Genomic DNA, 24,235 nt, shown 5'->3' on the forward strand with positions numbered 1-24,235 from the left:
TCAAGCCGCTTAGGAGTGAGTTATGCTCCCCAGAAAGGATCTGTGCTGAGCTTGGCAACCAGGAAGAGGTAGTCACTGAGAGAAGGTAGGAAATAGCTGTTAGAAATAAGCTTGGAAATAAGAGGAAAGCATAGAATGTATACTCTTGGTCAAGAATGCAAGGAAAAGATTCATACATGAGAAACATTATATACCAAGCTTTGGGTTTGTGAGTTGCTTATACTGTGTTTTGGGTGATGATTTCCATAATTTGATTGTATTAAGAATGTGTTACACACACAAGGGGCAGCATTCCTAAAGTCTGTTATGAAAGATTTATGCTCACCTCGTTACAGAGTTGTCCATCAGACTATTTTTGGATAGGAAAGAGTATTTTGTGGTCTTATTGAGCCCTTAAGCCAGTTTTTATTTAAGGATGATTTTACTATTAGTTTATTTTGTAGAGAATGATGGTACCGGAAATGTGGACTAGTAGAGTCCAGTTCTTTTTGTGTTGGTAAAATATATTTATTACTGATTAGGTATGCCTTGTTTTGGAACTTTTCTTCCAGGTCAAAATTAATTGAAGTAAGCGCTGTTCAGCCCAACATTGCCAACTTTGGGAGGTCCTTGCTGGGTGGCTACTGCTCTTCTTATGTACCTGACTTTGTTCTTCAAGGAATTGGGAATGATGAGAGGCTCCGTCAGTGTCTAGTGTCAGATTTGTCTCATGCTGTGCAGGTGAGTGACCTTCGCTGCTCTTAAATTTATTTAGGACAAACTCTGTTAACCAGTAGAAACCAGAATTGCCTTATTTTTGGTCACACTTCAGTGTGTAACACAATTGTTGTTCTCTACACCCATCACTTTATATGTAGTAATCTGCATGTTTGTACCTGTCATCATGAAAGCAAGTAGAGAGTTCTAGGAATCTATCAAATTGGAAATCTGAAAGTACAGAAAATACTGTATGTATTCACAGATGTTCATCACTAGGTTATGTATAATATCAAAATATTATAAATGCTTAAATGTGAGTGGAATTAATTTTCATTGCTTGTGTGTAGTAGTACAGTTGGTTTTTGTATATTGTTCTTGTATCCTGCCACTTTGCTGAGCTCTTTTATTAGTTCTCATAGTTTTTTGTGTGTGGATTCTTTAAGATTTTCTACATACAGGCTCATGTTATCATCTTCCTTTCCGGTCTGGGTGCCTCTTTTTCTTTTTCTTGCCTGATCATACAGGCTAGAAACTCAGTACAGTGTTGCATTGAAGTGCTAATAGTGGACATCCTTGTCTTATTCCTGTTCTTAGGGGGAAAACATTGTCTTTAATTATTGAGTGTGACGTTAGTTGTTGGATTCTTGTAAGATGCTCTTTATCAGGTGGATAAAGTTTCCTTCTGTTTCTAGTGTTTTGAGTTTTCTGTCCCCTACCCACTTAAATTATGAATGAGTGTGGGTTTTTGTCAAATACTTTTTCTGTGTCTGTTGAAGTGATAGTGTCGGTTTTCCTTCTTTAAACTGTTAGTGTGATAGATTACCTTGATCGATTTTTAGATGTTAATCCAACCCTTGTATTCCTAGGGGGGAATATCTCACTTGGTCATGGTAATATAGTACTCATATAGCATATGAGTTGACTTTTTTTTTTTTTTTTTTTTTTTTGGTGCCCCCTCTGAGGTATGAGTTGACTTTTTGTATGGTGTAAGATAGTGGTCCAGTTTCATTCTTTTGCAGTGTGGCTTTTAAGTTTTTTAAGCACCATTTATTGAAGAAACTGTCTTTCCTCAATTGTATATTCTTGGGTCCTTTTTCATAAATTAATTGAGCATATATACATGGGTGTTCTCTATTCTCTGTTGCTCAACTTTTAAAACAACTTTTCTTCCATTTATTTATTTATTTATTTATTTTAAAGATTTATTGTTTATTTATTTTTGGCTGCATTAGGTATTAGTTGTGGCATGCAGGATCTTCATTAAGGCATGCAGGATCTTTTGTTGCGGCGGGTGGGCTTCTCTCATTGCGGCACGTGGGTTTTCTCTTCTCTAGCTGTGTCATGCGGGTTCCAGAGCGCATGGGCTCTGTAGTTTGTAGCACGCAGGCTCTCTCATTGAGGTGTGTATGCTCAGTAGATGTGGTGTGCAAGCTTAGTTGCCCCGCAGCATGTGGAATCTTAGTTCCCTAACCAGGGAATGAACCCACATCCCCTGCCTCATAAGGCGGATTCTTTACCACTGGACCACCAGGGAAGTCCCCCTTTTGTTGTTATAAGTAGCATTGATAGTGTTGTTGTGTTTTATGAATTTAAGATTATTTCTTTAGGCTAGATTCCCAGAAATGAAGTTACTGGACAGTTTTTAAATTTAGAACTATTTTCATGTCCTTGTTGCATGTTTGGTAGTTTTCCAAAAGACAATGCTGGTTTGAACAGCAGTTTGTAATGTCCCTAAACCCTGTTCCCTTTACGACATTGGGGTCCTCTCTCTTTAAAAAAAAAAAAAAAGATAATTGAAGAAAACTGGCTAGTTTTGAGGAAAGCACAGTGAAGTGAATTCGGTACATTTTGAGTTTAAAAGTGCAATCTGCAAGGCCATGTTTGAATGTCTAGCAGGCAATTGAAAAAATCAGGTTTCGTAATGTAGTGGAGATATAGGAGTATCTGCTAGAGAGGAGATACTTAAAAGATTTGAGAGTTTATGTATTCAGATTCTGGAAATGACTGGGAGAGAAAAAGGTCTGGTGACTGTGAATATATTGTACTGTAGAAGTTATGGAACTCAGAGAAAAAGTTTTAAAAAAAATAAAGCTTTTTGGATGCACTGCTTCTTTCTCCCATTCATACACTTTCTGTTTTGTGACTTGGAAGTATTTGCGGTTGGATGCAAACTTAATATTGTGGAGGAGGCTACCATAATATTCAGTTGAGAATATGCTCCCATTGGGTGTAGCCTGTTTCTTCCAGAAGTTGATGGTGAAGGAAAGGACTGAAATTGGTTAAGTTGAAATTTTATCAGGTTAGGACATTGCTCATGATAATCCATTGAGTGAAAACAAGCAGTTTCAGAATGAATGGCTGGCAATGCTCCCTTGTTTAACTGCTCCTAAAGTGAGTTTGATTTGGATTATTTCTAATCTCAAACTTGGGATTTAGACCCTTCTTTCTTGGGAAACTACTGATGTGGGCTCATTTTCCTTTTTCTTACCAAAAGAATAGCTTTTAAAATCTTAGCCATGTGACTTTTGGTTGAGGAGCTATAAAGTTAATTTCTAAAGGGGTTTTTAACTCTTTAAAATAAAAGATTTCCCCATTATCTGTTTAGGCATTTCCTTGTGAGGATAGTAGATGGGCTCCCACTATAATTCTCATCTCCTAAAGATGCCCTCTGCTTTTGAAAGTAGTATCTTCCTTTTTTAACAGTTTGTTTTCCACTTTAATTATTTGATCATATCTCCTGTCTTATTTTTCTTTTATAACCACAGAGGTAGTTATATTAAATATATATTCACTAATTTTTTGATTAATTAATTGATTGATTTATTGGCTGTGTTGGGTCTTTGTTGCTGCACACGGGCTTTCTCTAGTTGTGGCGAGCCAGGGCTACTCTTCGTTGTAGTACGCGGGCTCCTCATTGCTGTGGCTTCTCTTGTTGCAGAGCATGGGCTCTAGGTGTGTGGGCTTCAGTAGTTGCGGCACACAGGCTCAATAGTTGTGGCACACGGGCTTAGTTGCTCCATGGCATGTGGGATCTTCCTGGAGCAGGGCTCTAACCCATGTCCCCTGCATTGGCAAGTGGATTCTTAACCACTGCACCACCTAGGAAGTCCCTATATAGTCACTATTATCTTGTTTCTTTCAAATGCAAGATATACCTTACATCTTTAGATGTATGTACCATTTCCAAAATTATGTTTCAGTAATGAAGTTGATGAATAGAAAAATGTTATATCCTTGGTAAGACTTGAATAAGAAATATTTAAGTACCATTTTATAAAAATAAAGTTTAGAGTTCCATGGAAAGTCTTCACAGTATATCTTTCCAGACTTCTTAATTGCCATTCTCTTCTTCCTCACTTCTCAATATCATTGTTCACAAATTTGGTTACATCCATCTACTTCTATCTTTGAATCTTCTCATGATGTTCCCTCCTACAGAATTATTCATATTCCTCTCCCATTTTTTCGCTAGAAATAATATTCATACTTCAGTGTCATATCCGTATGTCCCTTCTACCGTGTAACGCCTAGTCACACAGAACCCACTGTTGTGCTCCTCTGGTACCCCAGCACTTGGTTACTATTTTGTCTATTGCACAAGTATTTTCATAGCCATGTGTATTTCTTTTTATTTCCCTTGTAGGAGTGTGAGCTCCCTTCTCTTTGTTTCCTTAGCATCGAGCAAAAAGCTATTCAAAGTGGTTATTAACTGGGCAAAGGGATATCCTTTGGGGGTGCCAAACTTGGGTTTATCTAGGAGTAAACTTACATTCTTGCTATGAAATTTTAGTAACAATGAAAGTTATAAAGGAAAAAGGCCATTGGGTTCAAGTTTTTCAGATTGTAGTTTGTATTTCAGTCTTACTGCTATTAATTCATTTGGCCAGTGGTGAAGCAATCCTTACCTTTCTAAATACAGAAGATGTTAAAGTATTGAACATCTTTTTCTTATGGTGGTCCTATGTACTTAATTGTCATTTTTGGTCTTTGTGTGTAAAGCATGGAAAACCAAGGGCACAGTCATATGCCTGTGGTCCTTTTATCCGTATATGTGAGTTAAAATTTTTTTTCACTAGGTCTTAAATTTTGTAACTATAAAAGTGTTTCAGGTGAATGCTTCTGATAGAAATTTAAACAATATAAAGATATACAAAGCAAAAAGTGCATATCCTTATTCATACTCTTAGTATTGCATACTTCTTCACAGAGATCTCTATGATAAAGAGTTTGATTTGAGTATTTTCATTCTTTTTTCTATACATTTTCATTTAGATGTAGATCTGAATATTTTAAGAAATATTTATTTATTTATTTATTTTGGCTGTGCTGGGTCTTAGTTGTGGCGCATGGGATCTTCATTGCAGTGTGTGGGATCTTTAGTTGCAGCATTAAGATTCTTAGCTGTGGCATGCATGGGGGATCTAGTCTCCCAGTCAGGAACTGAACCTGAGCCCCTTGCATTGGGAGTGTGGAGTCTTAGCCACTAGACCACCAGGGAAGTCCCCCGAATTTTTAAAAACATACTATGATATAATGTGTATGTGTGAGTGTATGTAGTGACCTTTTTTTTTTTTACCCATTTAACCATATATCCTGCAGAGACATGTTAGTACCTGTTGATTTGTCTCCTTTTTAACTGCTATATCCATACTCTGGATATACATCTTTGTAAAACAGAAAAACCTAGCGCACGTAGCCAGGAAGGGATAATCAAGGGATAGCCTCTGAGGTGCTCAAGGAAATTAATGCCTGGCTGGATGGGGTAGTTAGTACAGAACCTTATCATTGACTTGTTCATATGAATTTATTTCCTACCTATTTTTAAGATATTTATCTCTTTCAAGGTAAAAACATTTTCTTTCAGTTGCCTGGCACATAGTTGGCACTCAGTAAATTTGCTGAATGAATGAATGAATGATCAAAATACTGGTGAAATTCAAGTTCTGAATTAAAGAGTACACAGTTCTGGTAATGAATTTCTGCCTGTGAGGACTTCTATAAGATATCTCAGGGTGTTTATTATTGAGTTACTTTACTATCTCATTCTTCACTATCAAGGATTCTTTGACAGTAGCTCTCAGAATCTCATATACTTTTATTTTGTTTTTGTCTAGTATCTTTTCCGTGCCTTTCCCATTAACATTATCTTTGAAAACTTTGTTTATCAGCGGATGATTTCTTCTTTTTTTTCCAGCATCCAGTATTGGATGAACCAATAGCAGAAGCTGTCTGTATCATAGCAGATATGGATAAATGGACTGTTCAAGTGGCCAGCAGCCAGAGACGAATGACAGATAATAAATTGGGAAAGGAAGTGTTGGTTTCCAGTCTTGTTTCCAATCTGCTTCATTCCACTCTTCAGCTTTATAAACATAACTTGTCTCCAAATTTTGTAAGTATGTGTAAGGCTTGAGTTACTGTGAGCACCGTGACAGCTAACTTAAGCCTATTGTTATGTATGTGTCTACATTGACCATTACTGTTAGCTTTGTCATTGTTTTCCTGAAAGAAGGTATTATGGACTGAATGTTTGTATTCCCCTAAAATCCATATGTTGAAGCCATAACTCCCCAGTGTGATGGGCTTTGGGAGGTAATTAGGGTTAGATTAGGTCATGAGAGTGGGGCCCTCATGTTGGTATTAGTGGCTTTATAAGAAGAGGAAAAGTGAGATTGTGCTCTCTCTACCATGTGAGGACACAGGGAGAAGGCAGCTATCCGCTAGCCAGGAAGAGAGTTCTCACTAAAACTCAGCCATGCTGGCACCCTAATCTCAGACTTCCAGTCTACAAAACTGTGAGAAAATAATTTTCTGGTATTTAAACCGAGTCTGTGGTACTTTGTTTTTGCAGCCCAAGCTAAGACAGAAAGGGATGTGTACGTGTCTATATAGTCTGTGATTTCAGCAGCCAGAGTTTAGTATCATGTGAGGTATGGACATGCAACATCCCTATGCTCCGTGCAGAATGCCAGTGCATTCTGTATCGTCATTGTTGTGTTAGGACTTTGGATGATCCCTCTTTATAACACTGGTAACCTTTTACTGAAGACATCATTTCCAAGTTTCAAGATTCTTTCCTTTTCTTGTTAGGAGAACTATAATACAGCATAGTTAAAAACTTTTGTAGATCAACATGACAAAGGCCATATATGACACACCTGCAGCTGACATTATACTCAGTGGTGAAAGACTAAAAGTTTTACCCCTAAGAACAGGGACAAGACATGGATGCTCACCTTTACCACTTTTATTCAACATAGTATTGGAAAGTTGTATCCAGAGAAGTTAGGCAAGAAAAAGAAACAAAAGGCATCCAAATTGGAAAGGAAGAAGTAAAATTATCTCTGCTTGCAAATATGATCTTATATGTGGAAAACTTAAAGATTCCACCAAAAAAACCTTATAGAGCTGGTAAATGAATTCGGCAAAGATGCAAGATAAATCAGTGTGCAAAAATAGTTGCATTCCCATACGCTTGGATGAACAGTTTTGAAGAGGAAATTAAGAAAGCACTTACAATAGCATTAAAAGAAATTACTTAGGAATAAATTTAAAAAGACTTGTACGCTGAAAACTACAAAACATCTCTGAAAGAAATTAAAGACAAATAAATGAAAGACATCTGATATTCATGGTTTGGAAGACTTAGTATTATTAAGATGATAGCGCTAAGAATGAGGTTGGAGGACTCACACCTCCTAGTTTTAAAACTTACTACAAAGTGACAGTAATAAAACAAGTGTGGTACTAGCATAAGGACAGACATATAGACCAGTAGAATATAGTATCCCCCAAATAAACCCTCACATATATGGTCAGTTGATTTTTGACAAGAAAGGCAAGACTATTCAAAGGGGAAAGGAGTGTTTTCAACAAATCATGCAGAGAAAACTGGATATCCGCAAGCAAAAGAATGAAGTTGAACCCATATACAAAAATGAACTCAAGCTTAAATCTAAACTTAAACCTAAACTTAAGTACTAAAACTATAAAACTCTTTAAAGAAAACATAGGGGGTAATCTTCATGATATTGGATTTAGCAGTGATTCCTTGGAAGTGACATCAAAAGCACAGGGAATGAAGGGAAAAATAGATAAATTGGGACTTCATTGAACTAAAAAACTTTTGTGTATCAAAGGACACTATCAACAGAGTGAAAAGACAATGGACAGGAGAAAATATTTGCTAATCATAACTGAAAAGAGATTGATATCCAGAATACATAGAGAACTTCAACAACTCAGCAACAACAAAGAAACAACTCAAAAAATGGGCAAAGGACTTGAGCAGACATTTCTCTAAAGAAGATATACAAATAGCCAATAAGCACATGAGAAGACGTTCAACATCCATTAGTCATTAGGAAAATGCAAATCAAAAGCACAAGTGAGCTACCACTTCACATTCATAAGCATGGATTTGGTCAAACGAACCCCCAAAATAGCAAGTATTGGATGCAGAGAAATTGGAACGGTTTGTGCATTGCTGGTGGGAATGAAAAATGGTGCAGCTGCTGTGGAAAACAATTTGGCAGTTCCTTAAAAAGTTTAACATTGTATTGTCATGTGGTCCTGCAAGTCTGCTTCTAGGTTTATAATCAAAGTAACTGAAAGCAGGGAGTGAAACAATTGTATCCTAATGTTCACAGCAGTATTACTTGCAGTAGACAAAATTGGAAACAACCCCTGTCCAAATGATGTGTAATACATAGAATGGAATACTTCAGCCCTAAAGAGGAATGAAATTCTGATATGTGATACAACATGGATAGAAGTTTACACTAAGTGAAATAAGCAAAATACAGAAGGACAGATATTGTGTGGTCACACTTACATTAGATATTTAGAATAGGCACATTCATAGAAATAGAAAGAAGTTACTAGGGGTTGGGGGAAGGAGGGCATCAAGGGTTACTGTATACTGGGTACAGAGTTTCTATTTAGGATAATGAAAAAAGGTTCTGGAAATGGATAGTGATGATAGTACACAACATTGTGGATATACTTAAATGCCATTGAATTTTATACCTAAAAATGGATAATATAGTAAAATGTGTGTGTATGTGTATGGATAAAATTTATTATAAACATATATTTTATATATTTTTTTCACTTAAGGCATTTTTATCCTACGTGAGCATTATAGCACAAAACATACACCACAAAACAGTGTGTGCCAAGAAACCCATTCAGTTGTGTTTTGTTTTTGTTTTGTTTTTTTTTGAAGAAAAAGAAAATGTGTTTTTATTAGGAGCTTTAACAGCAGCTGTTTTTCATTGGGAAGAAATACTCTTCAAGAATTTAGTGTTTTAGCACCTGCACCACATGCTTTTTCCTCATACATATATATATCATCAATTCACATGGAAAATCACCTATTTTAGTGAATTGAGCAAGTTAACTGACAGTGAACAAAATGTGTATGTTTTAGTTTTTTTAATAATCCAGCTTAGAAACATTTCTGTTCTAGTAAGGCCTATAGAGCATTCTCTGTGAGCTGTTGCAAATTTTCTTTCTTAAGCTCTCCACAGGAGAATGCAGCCTTTCTAATGTAAATACATTTCTAATGTATTAATTTATAAGTGTTATATTTATCAAATTTGGAATAAAAACTTTTTTTTTAAAGTTCTGGATATGGATAGTGGTGATAGTTGCACAATGGTTTGAATGTACTGAATGCCTCTCAGTTGTACACTCAAGTGGTTAAAATGGTAACTTTTGTATTTAAAATGGTAAAGTTTATATTATGTGTAATTTATCACATTAAAAAATAACTATAGAATCTAAATCTTTGAAATGAGCTAGAGAAGGTTTACACTCCTTTAGCTAAAATTGCATGCTTTAAGTATGTGTTCCAAATTTTAGTTTGTGCTGGAATACTAAATAGAATTGTCAAAACATGATACTTTGGAATTTGCCATTGCTTAGAGTTGTGCATTTTCTGACCTGGTTCTTGGTTCCCTCCTAACTGCAGTGTGTAATGCATCTTGAAGACCGGTTACAGGAGCTATACTTCAAGAGCAAAATGCTGTCTGAGTACCTGAGGGGGCAGATGCGTGTTCATGTCAAGGAGCTGGGAGTGGTTCTAGGGTACGTTCCTGATTTCTTTTCTGGCTTTGCTTTCTCATTGCACCATCTTTATTTAGGCAAGGAATATTCCTCAAAATTGCCTTTTTTCTTTTTAAGTGTTTTGTATTATTAGAAGCTGTCTACTGTTATCATCTGGGTTGCTCTATACAATATAAAAGCAGAACCGTGTCCTACACTGATCTGAAAGGCACTGTCCCTTGTGCAATTACAGTAGGTTGAGAATATAGTTGAATAAAAATGAATTAAAATTAAATTTTTGCATTAGAAAAAAATAAGTACATATTTTTATTTATTAAATACATTGTAAACCCATCATTCCCAGCATCTGCCCTGCCATCCAGATGAGCTGATCGAAGTAATGGCACTCTGTGGATGGTGGTATATTATCTATGTATTAGTACTCCTTCCCCATTATCTATATATTATGTCTTTATACTCTGCAGTTATTCCTGGGAAGAAGCTAGTTATCTAAAATGTTAATTGAAGGACAAACAGGAAATTGGCGAGAGGCATAGTATAGCCCCTTTCATTATGCTCTATGCTTACTTTCCCTATGTTCTATGGCCACTTTTCATATGTGTGTGTATGTGTGTGTGTGAATTATTTCTTGAAATGCTGGTTGAATAAATAAAAACAAGTAGAACGTTTGTCTAATTCCAGCTTTTATGGAGGGAGAAGGAGCCAACATCGAGTTGCCACTGTATGTCTGAAACCAAATTAAATTCTTTCATTAATGTTCTTATTATCCACATTGGAAACAGATGATTCTCTGTGTGTAATGCCTTTATTTTTAAAAAGTTTCAACTAATTTTTAAAGTAATGTACATATAACGAAAGTTTCAGTGCATCTTGGCATAAAGTGAAAAGTAAGTTGTATCGTCTTTTCTTCAACTTCCAGTCCTCATCCAGTTAATGGGTTGTTTCTTCTTATAGAATTTTTAAATGTGTAGGGTTAAAAATATAAATTACTTTATACTCTGTACATCACTGTGCAACTTGCCTTTTAATATATCTTGAATGTTCATTTAAGCACATACCACACATACTGATCTATATCATTTTTAATGGCTGAATTGCATTCCATTATAAGGTGGAATTTAGATTATTTTCAGTTTTTTGCTGTTACAAATCAATGCTGGAATAAATGTAAATCTTTGAAGTTATAGGATAAATTTTTTGAAGTAGATTTTTTGAATTAAAGGGCATGTGTATTAAATTGTTGTTAGATGTTGATAGTTATTTTGACGGGTAAATGCTATCTGGAAAGTACCGGAATAAATTCTCACAAACAGTGGGAAGCACACTCTACTACTCTTTTTTTACCAAACTTTTTAATCTTTGCCAAGCTACTAGCTGAAAAATGAAATCTGATTTTATTCGGATTTATTCTCTAACCATGAGTGAGTCTGTATAACTTATTTTGATATTTATTGGCCATTTTTCTTTTCCTATAAATTATTTATGGTAGATTGTATTTTTAGGAGGCTTCCATTACTTCTTCCCAGAAAATCTTACTATAGAGACATTTGTATCCAAAACAATATGGCTTCACACTATTATTCTGATATTATGCTATGTAGTATTTCTTAGACATTATTCCTTGCCCTGATGCATGGTCCATCAGAAGATCAGTGAGATGGTTTTTCTACATTCATGACTTTGTTACTGTTGGGTTTCAGAGGCTTTATTTTAAAAAAATCTTTGATTATGGTTTTTACTTACTGAAAAATGTCTAAGTTTCATTATCTTCAGTTCTCTTACCCTTTTCCTTTTGGCCAGGGTGGCCAAGCTCCTTGACTGGAGATGTATAGTGACTTTATAGGTAGCAGTCATTGCCTGTTAGACTCATGTACTGGGTATAGAAAACCTGAACTGAGATTTTTTTTTTTTTTTAATTTCAGGATTGAATCCAGTGATCTTCCTCTTCTGGCTGCTGTAGCAAGCACTCACTCTCCATATGTTGCTCAGATACTACTTTAACATAAAGGCTGTTAGAAATTAACTTCGGTGGAAAGTTAAGTAGAAACCAAGGAAGCAGTCACAACATGCATTTATAGCAGTTTTTTTTTCCCTGTCAGACTTTCATCTGAATGAGTCAGTCACCTGGGTATCCTGCATTGCAGTGCATATTGTGTCATCATTGGATGGCTTTTCCATTTTGATTGGATTTTTGGATGGTGGTAGATTTTTAACCAAGTGAAACTAAAAACAGCATTTGGGGGAAAAGCATTTGAAGAAGCCGGAGTGTAACCTATACGTTTCTACATAATGAATAACATTGAGGAATTTCATTAATGATCACTACAGTCTTGCCACAGCTCATAAGTAGTAATGGATATCTCATAATTAAATGGTTCAGAAATGTCATTTCATTAGTTTTAATTCTTTATTTCTAAGGTACAGAGATCTATAAAACTTCGATTGTTTTTTTAATTCAAAATAGCTAATTTCTAGATATTTCTCAAAGCATTTTAAACAGCTTGTTAATTCAGATAAACTCAGAATAAAGTGTATAAATCTGTGTTATGTTATCCACCCAAGTGTACATACGTATCTATTTTTTAAAAAAGCAGAGGTAGAAATACAAGATTGGTAAACATGCCTTTTTAAAAAATATATTTTCAACTAGTATTAATTGTATATAATGTTGAAATGTTACTTTCTGGTGATTTTTCTGTTTCACATACCCTAAAATATAAGTAAAGCCAATCTTTTTTTAAGGCTGAGGAATGTAGATTCCCAAAATAAGAATACTACTTTATACCATTTGTTTTGTTTATAAGCTAAATCTTATAAATGTTAATATTTACATATTTGCATCTAATTTAATAAATTAAAATGAGGATTAAAAATTGCACCAAAGCATTGGCAAAAAATAATATTTTCTTTAAAAGTGCTCAGGTAGCCGAGGCCCTTGGTTTCGGTATCAGCCCTTCTTGAACCCATAGGAAATGAATATTTGTTTCACTGCTTCGTAATATTCAGTTTACACTAATAGGATTCATTAACTCTTAAAATTATTCTCTTTTCTCTTATAGCTCCTCCCTTCCAAAAGCTAATTTTTTTTCAAAGATTTCAACTTTTCAGTTGTTATTGTTTTTGTATATACTGTAGTGTGTTGCTTGTGAGAAAGGCTAATAAGGAACCAACTCTTGTAAGTAATGTAAATAGGAAGATGGGTAGATAAAGTTTTTCAATATGCTCTACTACCTCAGTTTACTTGAAATACTACATTATAGTTTATCCTTTACTTATCTGGTCTAAGATGCTTTTAATGCTGGAGTGAAGCTGGTTTCTGCTTTTATGAACTGTTTTCATCATAATTAGTTGATTAGCTTAAAACAGAAAACCACTTGCTCATTCTGTTAATAAGTACATTTTGTGTATAATGCATCATTTCTTGCTATTTAAATTCTCAGTAGTTAAGGAAGATTTCTGTAGTTTATTTAGTCTTTGACCTTGAGTTTATAGCATTGGGTCATATTTTGCCTTGCTCTAATCTCCAGCTAGGCTAAGAAGAAATGGACTGTAAACCTGAAATTGGTGTGCCTGCAATCAGTTTGCCGCCTTCTGTCCTATCAGCTGGTCCCAGTTAGTACCAGAGTCTCCCATGGATGACTTGTTGTCAAAGAATGTTTATAGATATATTTTCATTGGCTTAATTTTTTTTAGTCTATTCATTAATGAAATTCTTCTCTCATCTATTGTTTGGAATTTTATGAAGCAATCTCTTCAGCAGAATTCAGAATATAGAAAAGATCATAAGTGGGCCACTATACATTTTTTTTTTTTATTGTAGTTCAGGAGATGTAGCAGATAGACAATGTCTGTTTTTGTGTGTTATTTTTTAAATTAATCATTGAACTATTCACAGTCCTATCTATTTCAAATCTCTAATAAATTACCATTTAGGAAACCTAGTCTTCAATAAATGGATGGGATGGCTCATACTACTCTAATTCTTAAAACTAAGCTTTGCTTTAAAGGAAAAGGCCTATAGTTTCTTATAGAATCATTAATCCTTATAGGATTCCTGAGTTTTATAATTTGCAGTCCTTCTGTAATTTCTGTTCCCTTTGTCATAGTCATTCTTTCATTACCCAAAGCCCAAGGAATGAGCTGCTACTTCTTTAAAGTGTGGTTATTATGATGAATGTGAAAAGAATTTTGGCCTGTTCAAAATATTTTTTTCAACTTCTTATGGTACAGACAGATATGTTACACATTTTAAAAACCCGTTTGTTGCAACAGGAAATGAAAAAAGGGATCTTTTACATTATAGATTTAGAACTAATTTTTCCTGTATTATAAACTAATTGGTTTGATTTTAAATATTCCTGGCTTTTATTAATGTCTTAATTTTGAATTTGAAAATGTTAAGTGCAATAAACATATTAGCACAGATTTCATTTTGTTGCAATTGGCATACACTGAGGATGATCACTTTAAAAAAAACAGATTTTACACAATGCCTACTTCTGGTAGATGTGTTATGAGATTGTTATGCTTTCTCTAAGTTATTTAGATGGTGGGAGATGTAAAATGTAAATACTTGTTCCTTGTTCTGTATACATTTCTCAAATGTACACCTGTATTATAATAACCTCCCAGTTCTAGGGGATATTTGTGCAATAAATACACATGTCAGTTTGATGTATGATGTTGGTTTTTCTTTCGCATTTAATAAGGTGTATGTAACATCATGGACTCTGATGCTGGCCCACTTGGATTCTTTTCCCAAGTGTGACACTTCCAGGCATGTGACCTTGTTCATAATGTCCTTCTCTAATCCTAAATTTCTGTATTGGTAATTTAGTAGAATCTACTTTATGAAGTTGTTGTGAGAGTCAAGTGAAATAATGAATGTCAAGAATTTATCTCAATGCTTGGCACACTCTGAATGCTCACTAATTTTGGGGTGCTATGGTTGTTAGGTAACCTGTCCAGCCTTTCCTGTACAGCTCCTATATATTTTATTGTGGGGAAAATTTAACATATATTCTTTTGAGGTAAAATATAGTAACCTAAAAGTATGGTATAGTCTTACATTTTATCTAATCTTCATGATGACAAATTGAAATTTTCTTTAAGTACTTTTATGAAAACAAACTGAAAATCAGTCATTTAAAACCTAGAAGAAGCCATGTAAACCTGTTAAGAACATTGTATCTAATTAAAATTAAACAAAAAATTGGCCAGTTGGTTGTGTTCTAATACTGTTCTGTTCATGAATTTGCATGTCACTTTGAGTAAGTCTGTCTTCTTCATCTGCATTTTAGGGAAGTCAGCTCTTCCATCAGTCCTTAGTGCCTGCTCTGCAGCAGTGATTCAACCCTGAGTAGGATGTTGGGAAGCTCCCTTACTCAGGTTAGGTTGATTTGGGCAGAGTTACACCAGGATTAGGCAGGATTAGGCCAGGGGCTTTTTGCAGTGCCTGTTTTTATATTGTTCTACATTTATCACTCTTAACATTTGACTGAAGAGACTAAGTGGACTGTTTTAAAGCAGAAAGGAAGTATCAAGTATTTGGGAAGCATTTATCAGATAGTTTAGAGCTTTATAGTTATCTGTGTTTATACATGCTGTTCTCTGATAAAAAATTAATCTTGCAACATTTCTGAGAAGCATAGATTTTGCTAATGAGAAACTGAAATACAGAGAATTTAACTTGAGGTCATACCGTCTTTCCTATCTCAGACCAGAATGTTTCCAACTAGGATGTGGTGACAGATGTAAAGATATCAGATTTCTTTGTTTGTTTTTGCCATTGTAGGAGGTAGGGGTGGGATGGCAAGTGGGACCAAACAGGAGCTGAAGGCACACTGGGGGCTGGGGAATTGTAACTCTGAGTGAGAAGGACTCAGGCAAATAGAAAAAGGGGGAAGTTGGAGAGGGTAATGCTTCCTGTCCTTGCTTTATAGTGCAGACTGTGGACTTGGCCATGTTTTGCTCTAGAGTTAAGATTTGAGACTTCCCTAAAGAAAAGAAATTACAGGCAATCCAAAAGAGATTTTTAAAGATTTTCTTTTAAATTTTTTAAAAGAAATTTTTTAAAAGATTTTTTAAATAGATGAAATTTCCATCCATTAGTTTTTCTGGAGAACTTTTGGTTTTAAAGCATATGGTCAGGTCAGAGGCTTCGTTCTTGCCCACATCCCAGGACTTGGTCCCTTTACAGTGTTTCCTTTAAAAGGGACTCTCCTCATAAAAGTATGAGCCTAGACGGATCACTTCATCAGGTTGCAGACAGCTCTCTGCCCAGGTTAACACTATCTGATTAGACCTCCCATAGATGTACCTGTATTTACTCTAAGGAGAGTATTAAGTTGAAGAGGCTTGAGATTCCTTCCTTTCCAAGTGACCATCCAAAAACATGTCTTTATATTCACTTCAGCACTCAAAGTAAGATTATTGATAGAAGCAGTGTTACCTAAATTGTTTCAAAGGGAATAACATTGTTGAAGTGTTGTGTAAATATAAGGAAGATACTATTTCCTCAAGAAACTGGTGATGCCACTTTTGTGTCACACATTTGGTTCAGCGCTCATAAGTCAATATCCTTCACTGTGTTGGAATTTAACTACTGAGTTAAAGTAGTTTTCAAACCTGGTTGCATGTTAGGAACACCTAGATAGTGTTTGGAAAGTATTAAAATTCCTAGACCCTACCCTCAAAGATTCTTACTCAGTGATAGAAACTGACCTGGATTTGGGCCAGCAAGTGTTCTTATTTCTCCACTAGTAGTGACTCAGTCTCCCAGCATACCCCAAACCTCAATTCCTTACTCCATTCCAGGTGCTATTAAAATCAGTGCTCTTAACTTACATCTTTTTGTTGGTTTGCTGTTGTTCTGCAAAGATGGCCATATGATTGTGTCTGCCTAATGAGTGTTCAGACTTGCATTATAGAACAGTTGTCTAGCCAGACATCTTTCTTTGCCATTGGAGAGCAATCAGGTGCCTCTCTCTTTAACAGCAAAATCCCCTCTTAATCACTTAGTCCTTAGATAGTTCAGTTTGTTCATTTAGCAAATGTTGATTGAGCACCTGTTATGTGCTAGCTACTGGTCTGGGTACCAGGGATAAGTTAATAAATAACAGACTTTCTCATGAAGTCTACGTATTTCTTGCTGGTGGAGGAGATAGACAAAAATATTATGCTGTCAGGTTGTGGTAAATATAATGACAAAAATTACGGTCGGGTAAGGAGTTAAGCTACTTTTTCCTTTTGTAAAGCTTTAGCCATCTTTTTATTTTTCTAGAATTTGGTAGATTACTTGCATTCAGAACCATTACTTTCTCTTTTTAGATACATGTTAATGCTGGTGAATCCTATCCTGGAGGTTGGCTTTTCTCTGAAAATAGCTGTTAGAGCTTCTCACTGTCTCCTCACTTTTTTCAGCATACCAAAGCATAATACAGGATGGTACAGGACAAGATAGATTTTGAAAATATGCTTAAATTTAGATGTGTATATTTACTGTGGATATTAATATACTGTTTTTATTGTTGCTGTCTTATGATAAAGTTTATATTAATGTTATTTTTGTAGACTTAATTCTTCCCTGTCAAGTATTATATAAGATGAATAAATATACATTAATGTAACCATCACTTAGGTCAAGAAGTAAATCATTTCTGGTAACCCAGGATCCCCCCTCCTCCATGTGCCCTATATTGATCACGTGCCCTATATTGATCATAATACTTTCCCTTCTCGTTTTTGTAACTTCCAACCTGACTTTTGTAAACATTGCCTTGCTCTCTTTTAATAGTCTTACTTTTGACTATGCATCCCTAAGTGATAATACTTTAGTTTTGCTTGTGTTTGAACTTTGCATAATTATGCTCCATATTTTGTTTTGCTTTTTTTCTGTCAGCATTATGTTGGAGATTAATTCATGTACTATGTAGGTGGTATTTCACTGAATGAGTATACAACAGTTTACCCATTCTATTGTTGATGGACAATTGGGTTATTTCCAGTTTGGGGCTAATAAGAACAGTGACCATTTTTGTTCATCTTTTCTGGGTATTCTTTAGGACATATGCAAGGAGTGGACTTGCTGTCAAAGGGTATGTGAAGTTTCAGCTTTACTAGATACTTTTTTTTTTGTAAGTGGTTTCCCAATATACACTTAACTGGCAGTTTGTGAGAGTTCCTGTTGCTTCACAACTTCATGAATACTTAACTGTGTTTCTGAATAGTTCTAATGAAAAAAAAAAAAAGCAGTAAAGGAAAAAACTTAGCCAATTCTTCAAATTTGAATTTATGCTTTAGAGAAATCCCTTCCTAGAGGTAAAGTGATAGAAATAATAAAGTGTGCCTGGATTGTGCAGGCAACATCTATGTAAATGCTTATCATAAATAATCTCATGTAATCTTAAGAAAATTCCAAAGCAGTAGGTCTTTTACCATTCCCATTTTACAGATAAGGAAACTGAAGTTCAGAAATATTAAATAACCAAGTCATTTAACTAGAAATGGCCTATTAAAGACACAAATACAGATGTTTGCCCCTAAAGTCCAAGATTGTAGTCACAATGCTTTAATTTCTTTTCCCTCTTTTCAAAATATTGCTGTGGCTTTGGAAACATGCTTGAAAAATGGAAGGGATGACCTTTGTAGTCTTATGCAGACTTTTGAGAGGATATGTTTATACACAAAAAAATGAAAGCGCCAATTTCACAATTACTTTCGATCAACTGAAAATTTCTTTCCAGACATCCCTGGTAAGGTTTTTGTCCTATACTCAAAAAAGAAATGTGTTAATATTATGTTGTAAACTTCAAGTTTGGGCAAGCTGAATGACCAACGGGAAACAAAACCCTTATTAACATCAGCCATCATTACTAGGTCCCTGAAATGGTGAATGTTGCAGCCTGAACTCTCCTTTCCCTGTTGTTACTCTAAAATATAATTTTCTTACCATGTCATTAAAAATTAATGTGAATAACGTCATAATCTTAAATCGCTTCCAGTTAGTGAACCATGCCAATATAAGAAATACTAAGATGTATTCAGTGGAAAGGACATGCTTATATGGCTCCCAAGTAAGGCACTGTGTAACTAGAGCGGCCCACCTGTGCACTGGCATAGGACTGTTTAGAACGATGGATTCTAGAATTCTGTCAATGACCTTACGGTGGAAACAGCCTCTGCAGCTGTCCGGCTGCCCCAGACAGTAGTCTACATGTTTTTCTTACCAAGAGACTATAAATAAATGTTAATTTGCTTCATTCGGCCTATTGGGAACAGACTAGTATGTAAAATGTAGTTGCAGTCACTCCTGAGCCAGGCAACCCTAAGGCCCGCTGCCTGAGAAGGGGTTGGGCGGAGGGAAGGCTGTCCTGGGCATTGGTTATGTGAACGTAGTCCAGACTGACTTCGCGAACCAGCAGTAACTCTTGAGCTGGCTGCAGGCACGGCGGCTGCCCACCCCCCCTCAAGGCTATGAAGCTTCGGTTCCTCGGCCCAGATGTCAGGGCGTCCGCCTTGGACAAGGCAGGTACTTCTCGGCGGAACCCTTCCACAAGAGATTCATTTAATTATAAGTGGTTGGGAAGAGAGTGTATTAACTTCCTTATTTGCCGAATGGCCGCTTCGACTTCCGCACATTCTCCAAGAAAGCGGTGTTGGCGTTGCAAAGCTGGAGCTTGGCCAGGGGCTTGGCCACGCCCTGAGCTTCCGGATTTCGGCACAAACTGAGCTCTCCACCCCGAACGCCTGACCCACGGTTCGCTCTCCAACACGCTATTTTCGCTCAGTCGGTCACAGCGCGTTTCCGGCCCCTACACCGGAAGCTGGAGCGGCAGAAACCGCAACTCGCAGCGGATCCGGTGACGGGCTTAGGTGAGGTCTCGCGATGTTTCTTCAAATCTCACGAAGAAGGGCTGGAAGAGGCTTCACTGTACCGCCTCAGTTTTTACGTCATCGCGGAGTTACGCCCTTAGGCGTTCGCTTGCGCGCTTGCGCGTGCTGCTCATGCGCACTCGCCTTCCCTCCGCCCCCGCGCGGGCTTCCCTCTGGCCAGTTGCGCGTGGGCTGAGGCCCTGGGCGGGCGTTGCGAAGGCTTGTTTGCCAAAGCGCGGTCCCTGCCGCAGCCCGGAGTTCCCTTTCTCAGGGGAGTGGGGTAAGGGTGTAGCCCCCCCTACCTAGGGCGAATGGGTTGTCGTGCGGGCTGCTAAGGGCAGGCTGGGGAGCACGGGGGCCGGGGCCGCGACCGCGACCATGAACTCACCCGTGGACCCCGGAGCTAGGCAGGCGCTGAAGAAGAAGCCGCCCGAGCGGACACCCGAGGTAAGGCCAGCCGACCCGGCGCGCCTCCCGCTGTCCAACGGACAGCATCCCTCTGTCAGTCCGAAACTTGCGGCGACTGTCCCCTTGCCAGAGGCTCGCACCTGCTGCCAGGGTATCAGTTCTCTGCGTCCCCGGCCTGACCCGGGCCCTTGTCGCGGGCGGGTGACGACCGTCTTTCCTGCTCGCGATGCCGCCTTCCCTGCACACCCGTCTTTGCCGGTGACTTCCCAGTGTTTTCGATCAGAAAGCACCATTACTAACTCGTATTTCCTCGGGGTAAAATGTAGGTCTCGAATTGAGATTGTCCCGTAGGTAGACTATGAAAAATTGTAAGTGAACTATAACAGCCATGTTATTAAGAAATAGCTTCTCTTTGAAATACTGTCAATTGCCTAAAGAACGATAAAGTTTTCAAGATCAGTTTAAAAGTTTGCATCCAGTTAGATGATGAATTATAGTGGAGATATATGCGTACTTGAAGATCAGTTCTGGAGGTAGTTTCCCAGACTGTGTCACTGGGAAATTTTACAGTGTTTTGTGCTTGAATCCAAAATCTGCTGTATTGAGTTAGTAGTAATGGCATCAGCTTAAATGAGTTTCACTTGACCTGAAGGCTGGTTTTCGGGCAAATAACTAAGACCTGTTAACCTTGCCAGTCGCTATAGAGGCTTAGATTGGGGGGGGGGGGGGGGGGGGGTTAGTTTTCTTTGATTTGGAGAAGTTTCCATAATAAGTGGTATGTTTCCTAAACCAAAAAGCAAAAACCACCAACATTGTGAATGGATTGTTGGATTGTCTTGTGTGTAATTGCAGTAAATAAAATGAAGTGCTTTGGTTAGTTCTTCCTAAGTCACTTTGGTGTTTTTCAGATTTATGTTTTGCATAGTAGGTTTCAGTAATTTGGGCTGACCTTTTGTGAAATGACATTAGTCAAGCTGTAATTGTAGCTGATGGGTCAGATATTGTTATTGGAAATCCTGATCTTTGCATAAAAACAAAGCAGATTCTACCACTTTCCACAGCCCTCTTTTTGAGATCTGCATTTGTAATCCCATGTGTCTTAATTTCCCAGTGATAATTCTTGAGGTCATTGTGAGTTAATTCACTTTGAACAGGTGAATCTGCCATAGTTTTTATATTATTAGAAAGTATCATACAAGGCTTACAGTGTATAATGTAGGTTTTACTTTTAAATGTTACTTATGATAAAATCACATTTTAATGGGAAAAATCCTAATTCTCTTTAATAACAGAATTACTTAGTTTGAAATTGCTTACTTTTGAGCTTTAGGCAATTTTCTAAACTGTTCACAAAGTTATGTTGGCCATTGTGTGCTGTGTTAAGTACTTTATCTTGTTTTACTGGAACAGCATTGTTTAAGGAAATGCTAAACAACTGCCCACAATACACAGACTGGAGCTCTGACATCTAGCAGCATAATGTGTTAACTGCTTGATTCATTGGCAGTGCTTTATTTATTTGCTGCATTGGATCTTTGTTGCTGCACACAGGCTTTCTCTAGTTGCAAAGAGTGGGGCTACTCTTCATTATGGTGCACGGGTTCCTCATTTTGGTGGCTTCTTTTGTTGCGGAGCACAGGCTCTAGGCTTGCGGGCTTCAGTAGTTGTGGCACATGGGTTCAATAGTTGTGGCACACAGGTTTAGTTGCTCTGATGCATGTGGGATCTCCCTGGAGCAGGGATCGAACCTGTGTCCCCTGCATTGGGAGGCGAATTCTTAACCACTGTGCTACCTAGGAAGTCCCGGCAGTGCTTAAACTGTTTTTTTAAAATTATTTTTGTATTTATTTTTGGCCATGCCATGGGCTGGAGGAATCTTAGTTTCCCCAACCAGGGATTGAACCCAGCCCCTCAGTGAAATCGTGGAGTCCTAACTCCTGGACGGCCAGGGAAGTCCCATCGCTGGCAGTGCTTTTGAGTGAGTATAGAATTTGTTCAGGGTACAGAAGTATCAATAAAGAAGTGATAAATTGAATCTTAGTGATGATTTATTTGTGATAAATAATTTGATGAAATTCTCACAGGGTCATTTCTGCCTTCTTTTTAGTGGACTCTTAAAGGGTGTGTTATAAATATATTTACTCAGCAATTATTTATTGAACGCTTACCAGTTCAAGGCACTATCTTGTGCACTAGGATGTGTCAGTGAACAAAACAGACATGCCCTGTTGGTGTTTACATTCTAACAGAAGGGGGAAGGGAATAAGCAGATAAATATAGTAAATAAGTATGTTACATAATATATTAGGTGATAATTGCTAATTTAAAAAAGAGCAGGATAAAGCAAGGGACAAGGACTGGGTGCAGTTTAAGCTAGTCAGTGTCCTGGTTGAAATGAATTTTGATTAAAGTCTTGATTCATGTGATAGAGTTAGCCATGGGAAAATATGTGGGGAAATAGCTTTCCAAGTAGAATAGTCATTGCAAAGATCCTAAGATGAGAGCGTGTCTGGTGCGTTCAAGGAATAGCGAGGAGCTCTGAGTGACTGGGAGAGGGGTGGTAAGAGGTGAAATCAGAGAGATGATAGTGGTATGTAGGAGGGAGCTTATCATGCAGGACTCTCTAAATTATAAATTCTTTGACTTTTATTTTGAGTGAAAGAGGGTTTTGTTTTCCACCAAAGTGTTTTGAAGCAGAGGAGTGATGTTATCCTACTTTTTAAAGCATCCCCTGGCTGCTTGCTGGGTTGAGAATAGACTGTGTGGGAGAAAGAGTAGAAAGCAATGGGAACATCATTTAGAGGTTGTCACATTAAAGCAGGGAAGAGATGATCATAACTCAGACTAAAATGATAGTAATGCTGGTGGTGAGTGGTAGTCAATTATGGAAATATTTTGAAGATTTAGCCAACAGGATTTGCTAATGGATTAGATTTGTGCTTTGAGGAAAAAAGAATCGAGCGTGATTTCAAGGTTTTTGGCTTGAATAACTGGAGTGTTGGAGTTACCACCAAAGAGAATTTGAGCTGCCATCAAAGAGACTGGGTAAGCTGCAGGAATAGTTTTTGGGAGGGGAGTGGATCAGAAATTCAGTTTTGAACATGTCACATTTGAAATGGCTGTTAGGAATGTTGAGTAAGGAGTTGCATATACAATTTATAATTATTTCTAAAGATAAGGCTAGGCTTGAAATAGAAATTTTATAGTTATTAGCTTAAAGATAATGTTTAAAGTCATGAGACTAGATGAAATTACCAAAGTAGTGAGGGTACATGGGAATAGAAGAGGACCAAAGACCTGGAGCACTTGATCACTACAAGGTCAGAGGAGAAGAGCAGAAACCAGCGAAGGAGAATGCATGGGAGTAAACAGTGCAGAAGAAAAACCAGGAAAGAGTGGTGCTGTCCTGGAAGCTGAACCAATAACATGTATAATAGAAGGAGGTAAAATCCATTCATTGAAGCTGTTTTTCCTTGAACACCTACTGGATGCAAAGTTTTATGAAAAAATATACAAATAGGTAAGAATCAGTGTCTTATAATCTTGTAATCAGATGGTTGCATCATATAATTAATGAATAAAGAACTCTTCTGTTTGTTTCTGGGACAAAATTAATGGTTCCTTTATTTTGAACCGTTTGTTGTCCTTACATGAAACTATCAACTCAAGCATAATCCTAGTGAGCCAGACAGAATGGAAAGTTTTGTAAAGTATGCCATTTAGGACTGTGTGTTCTATCTAACTCAGTTTTTACTTTTCTGGCCATTTCTCCTACTGTGTAGATTCAGCTTCCATTGCACATTGTCTTTTTTGAGCTAGTTCTCTGATTTCCTTTCGCACTTTACAAAGTTGTCTTTTTATTTTTTTCTGTAATGGAAAATTTTAGGCGTAAATACTCCGTGGGAAGCTCAGTGCTCTAAAGCAACAAAAGCTATTAAGGTACTCATTTTGAGTTGTTATACCAGAATTAAAGATTCCACAGTCAAAATTGAGACCTTGAATTTGGCTTTTTCTCAACTCATTCCATACTCAATGCCATTCCTTCTCTACAGTCTTTTTTACTTCAGAGTGAGCACCTTATTTCTCTTATATTTCCGTTTCTAAGTGCCTAATACCATACTTTGCACATGTTAAATGATCAATAAATATGTTAAATAGAACAAATTTAGAATTAATTTTGTAAAGT

At 37.0% G+C, this 24,235-nt stretch overlaps 2 protein-coding genes across 19 annotated transcripts in view; both read left to right on the forward strand.

Moving 5' to 3' along the window:
* Positions 1 to 15,146, forward strand: part of FNIP1 (folliculin interacting protein 1) — a 115,813-nt gene extending 100,667 nt beyond the window's left edge. For both annotated transcript variants that reach the window (XM_057735878.1, XM_057735885.1), the window contains 4 exons: positions 552 to 720; positions 5,894 to 6,091; positions 9,674 to 9,789; positions 11,691 to 15,146. In XM_057735878.1, the coding sequence (XP_057591861.1) occupies positions 552 to 720; positions 5,894 to 6,091; positions 9,674 to 9,789; positions 11,691 to 11,769 (562 nt within the window). In that variant the 3' untranslated portion in view covers positions 11,770 to 15,146. The remainder of the gene's footprint in view (positions 1 to 551; positions 721 to 5,893; positions 6,092 to 9,673; positions 9,790 to 11,690) is intronic.
* Positions 15,147 to 19,796: 4,650 nt separating this feature from the next.
* RAPGEF6 (Rap guanine nucleotide exchange factor 6) overlaps positions 19,797 to 24,235 on the forward strand; it is a 232,112-nt gene continuing 227,673 nt past the window's right edge. For all 17 annotated transcript variants that reach the window (XM_057735731.1, XM_057735740.1, XM_057735751.1 and 14 more), the window contains exon 1: positions 19,797 to 20,088. In XM_057735731.1, coding sequence (XP_057591714.1) covers positions 20,020 to 20,088 — 69 coding nt within the window. In that variant the 5' untranslated portion in view covers positions 19,797 to 20,019. The remainder of the gene's footprint in view (positions 20,089 to 24,235) is intronic.

Source organism: Hippopotamus amphibius, chromosome 1, assembly GCF_030028045.1.
Source record: "Hippopotamus amphibius kiboko isolate mHipAmp2 chromosome 1, mHipAmp2.hap2, whole genome shotgun sequence".
Taxonomy (NCBI): domain Eukaryota; kingdom Metazoa; phylum Chordata; class Mammalia; order Artiodactyla; family Hippopotamidae; genus Hippopotamus; species Hippopotamus amphibius.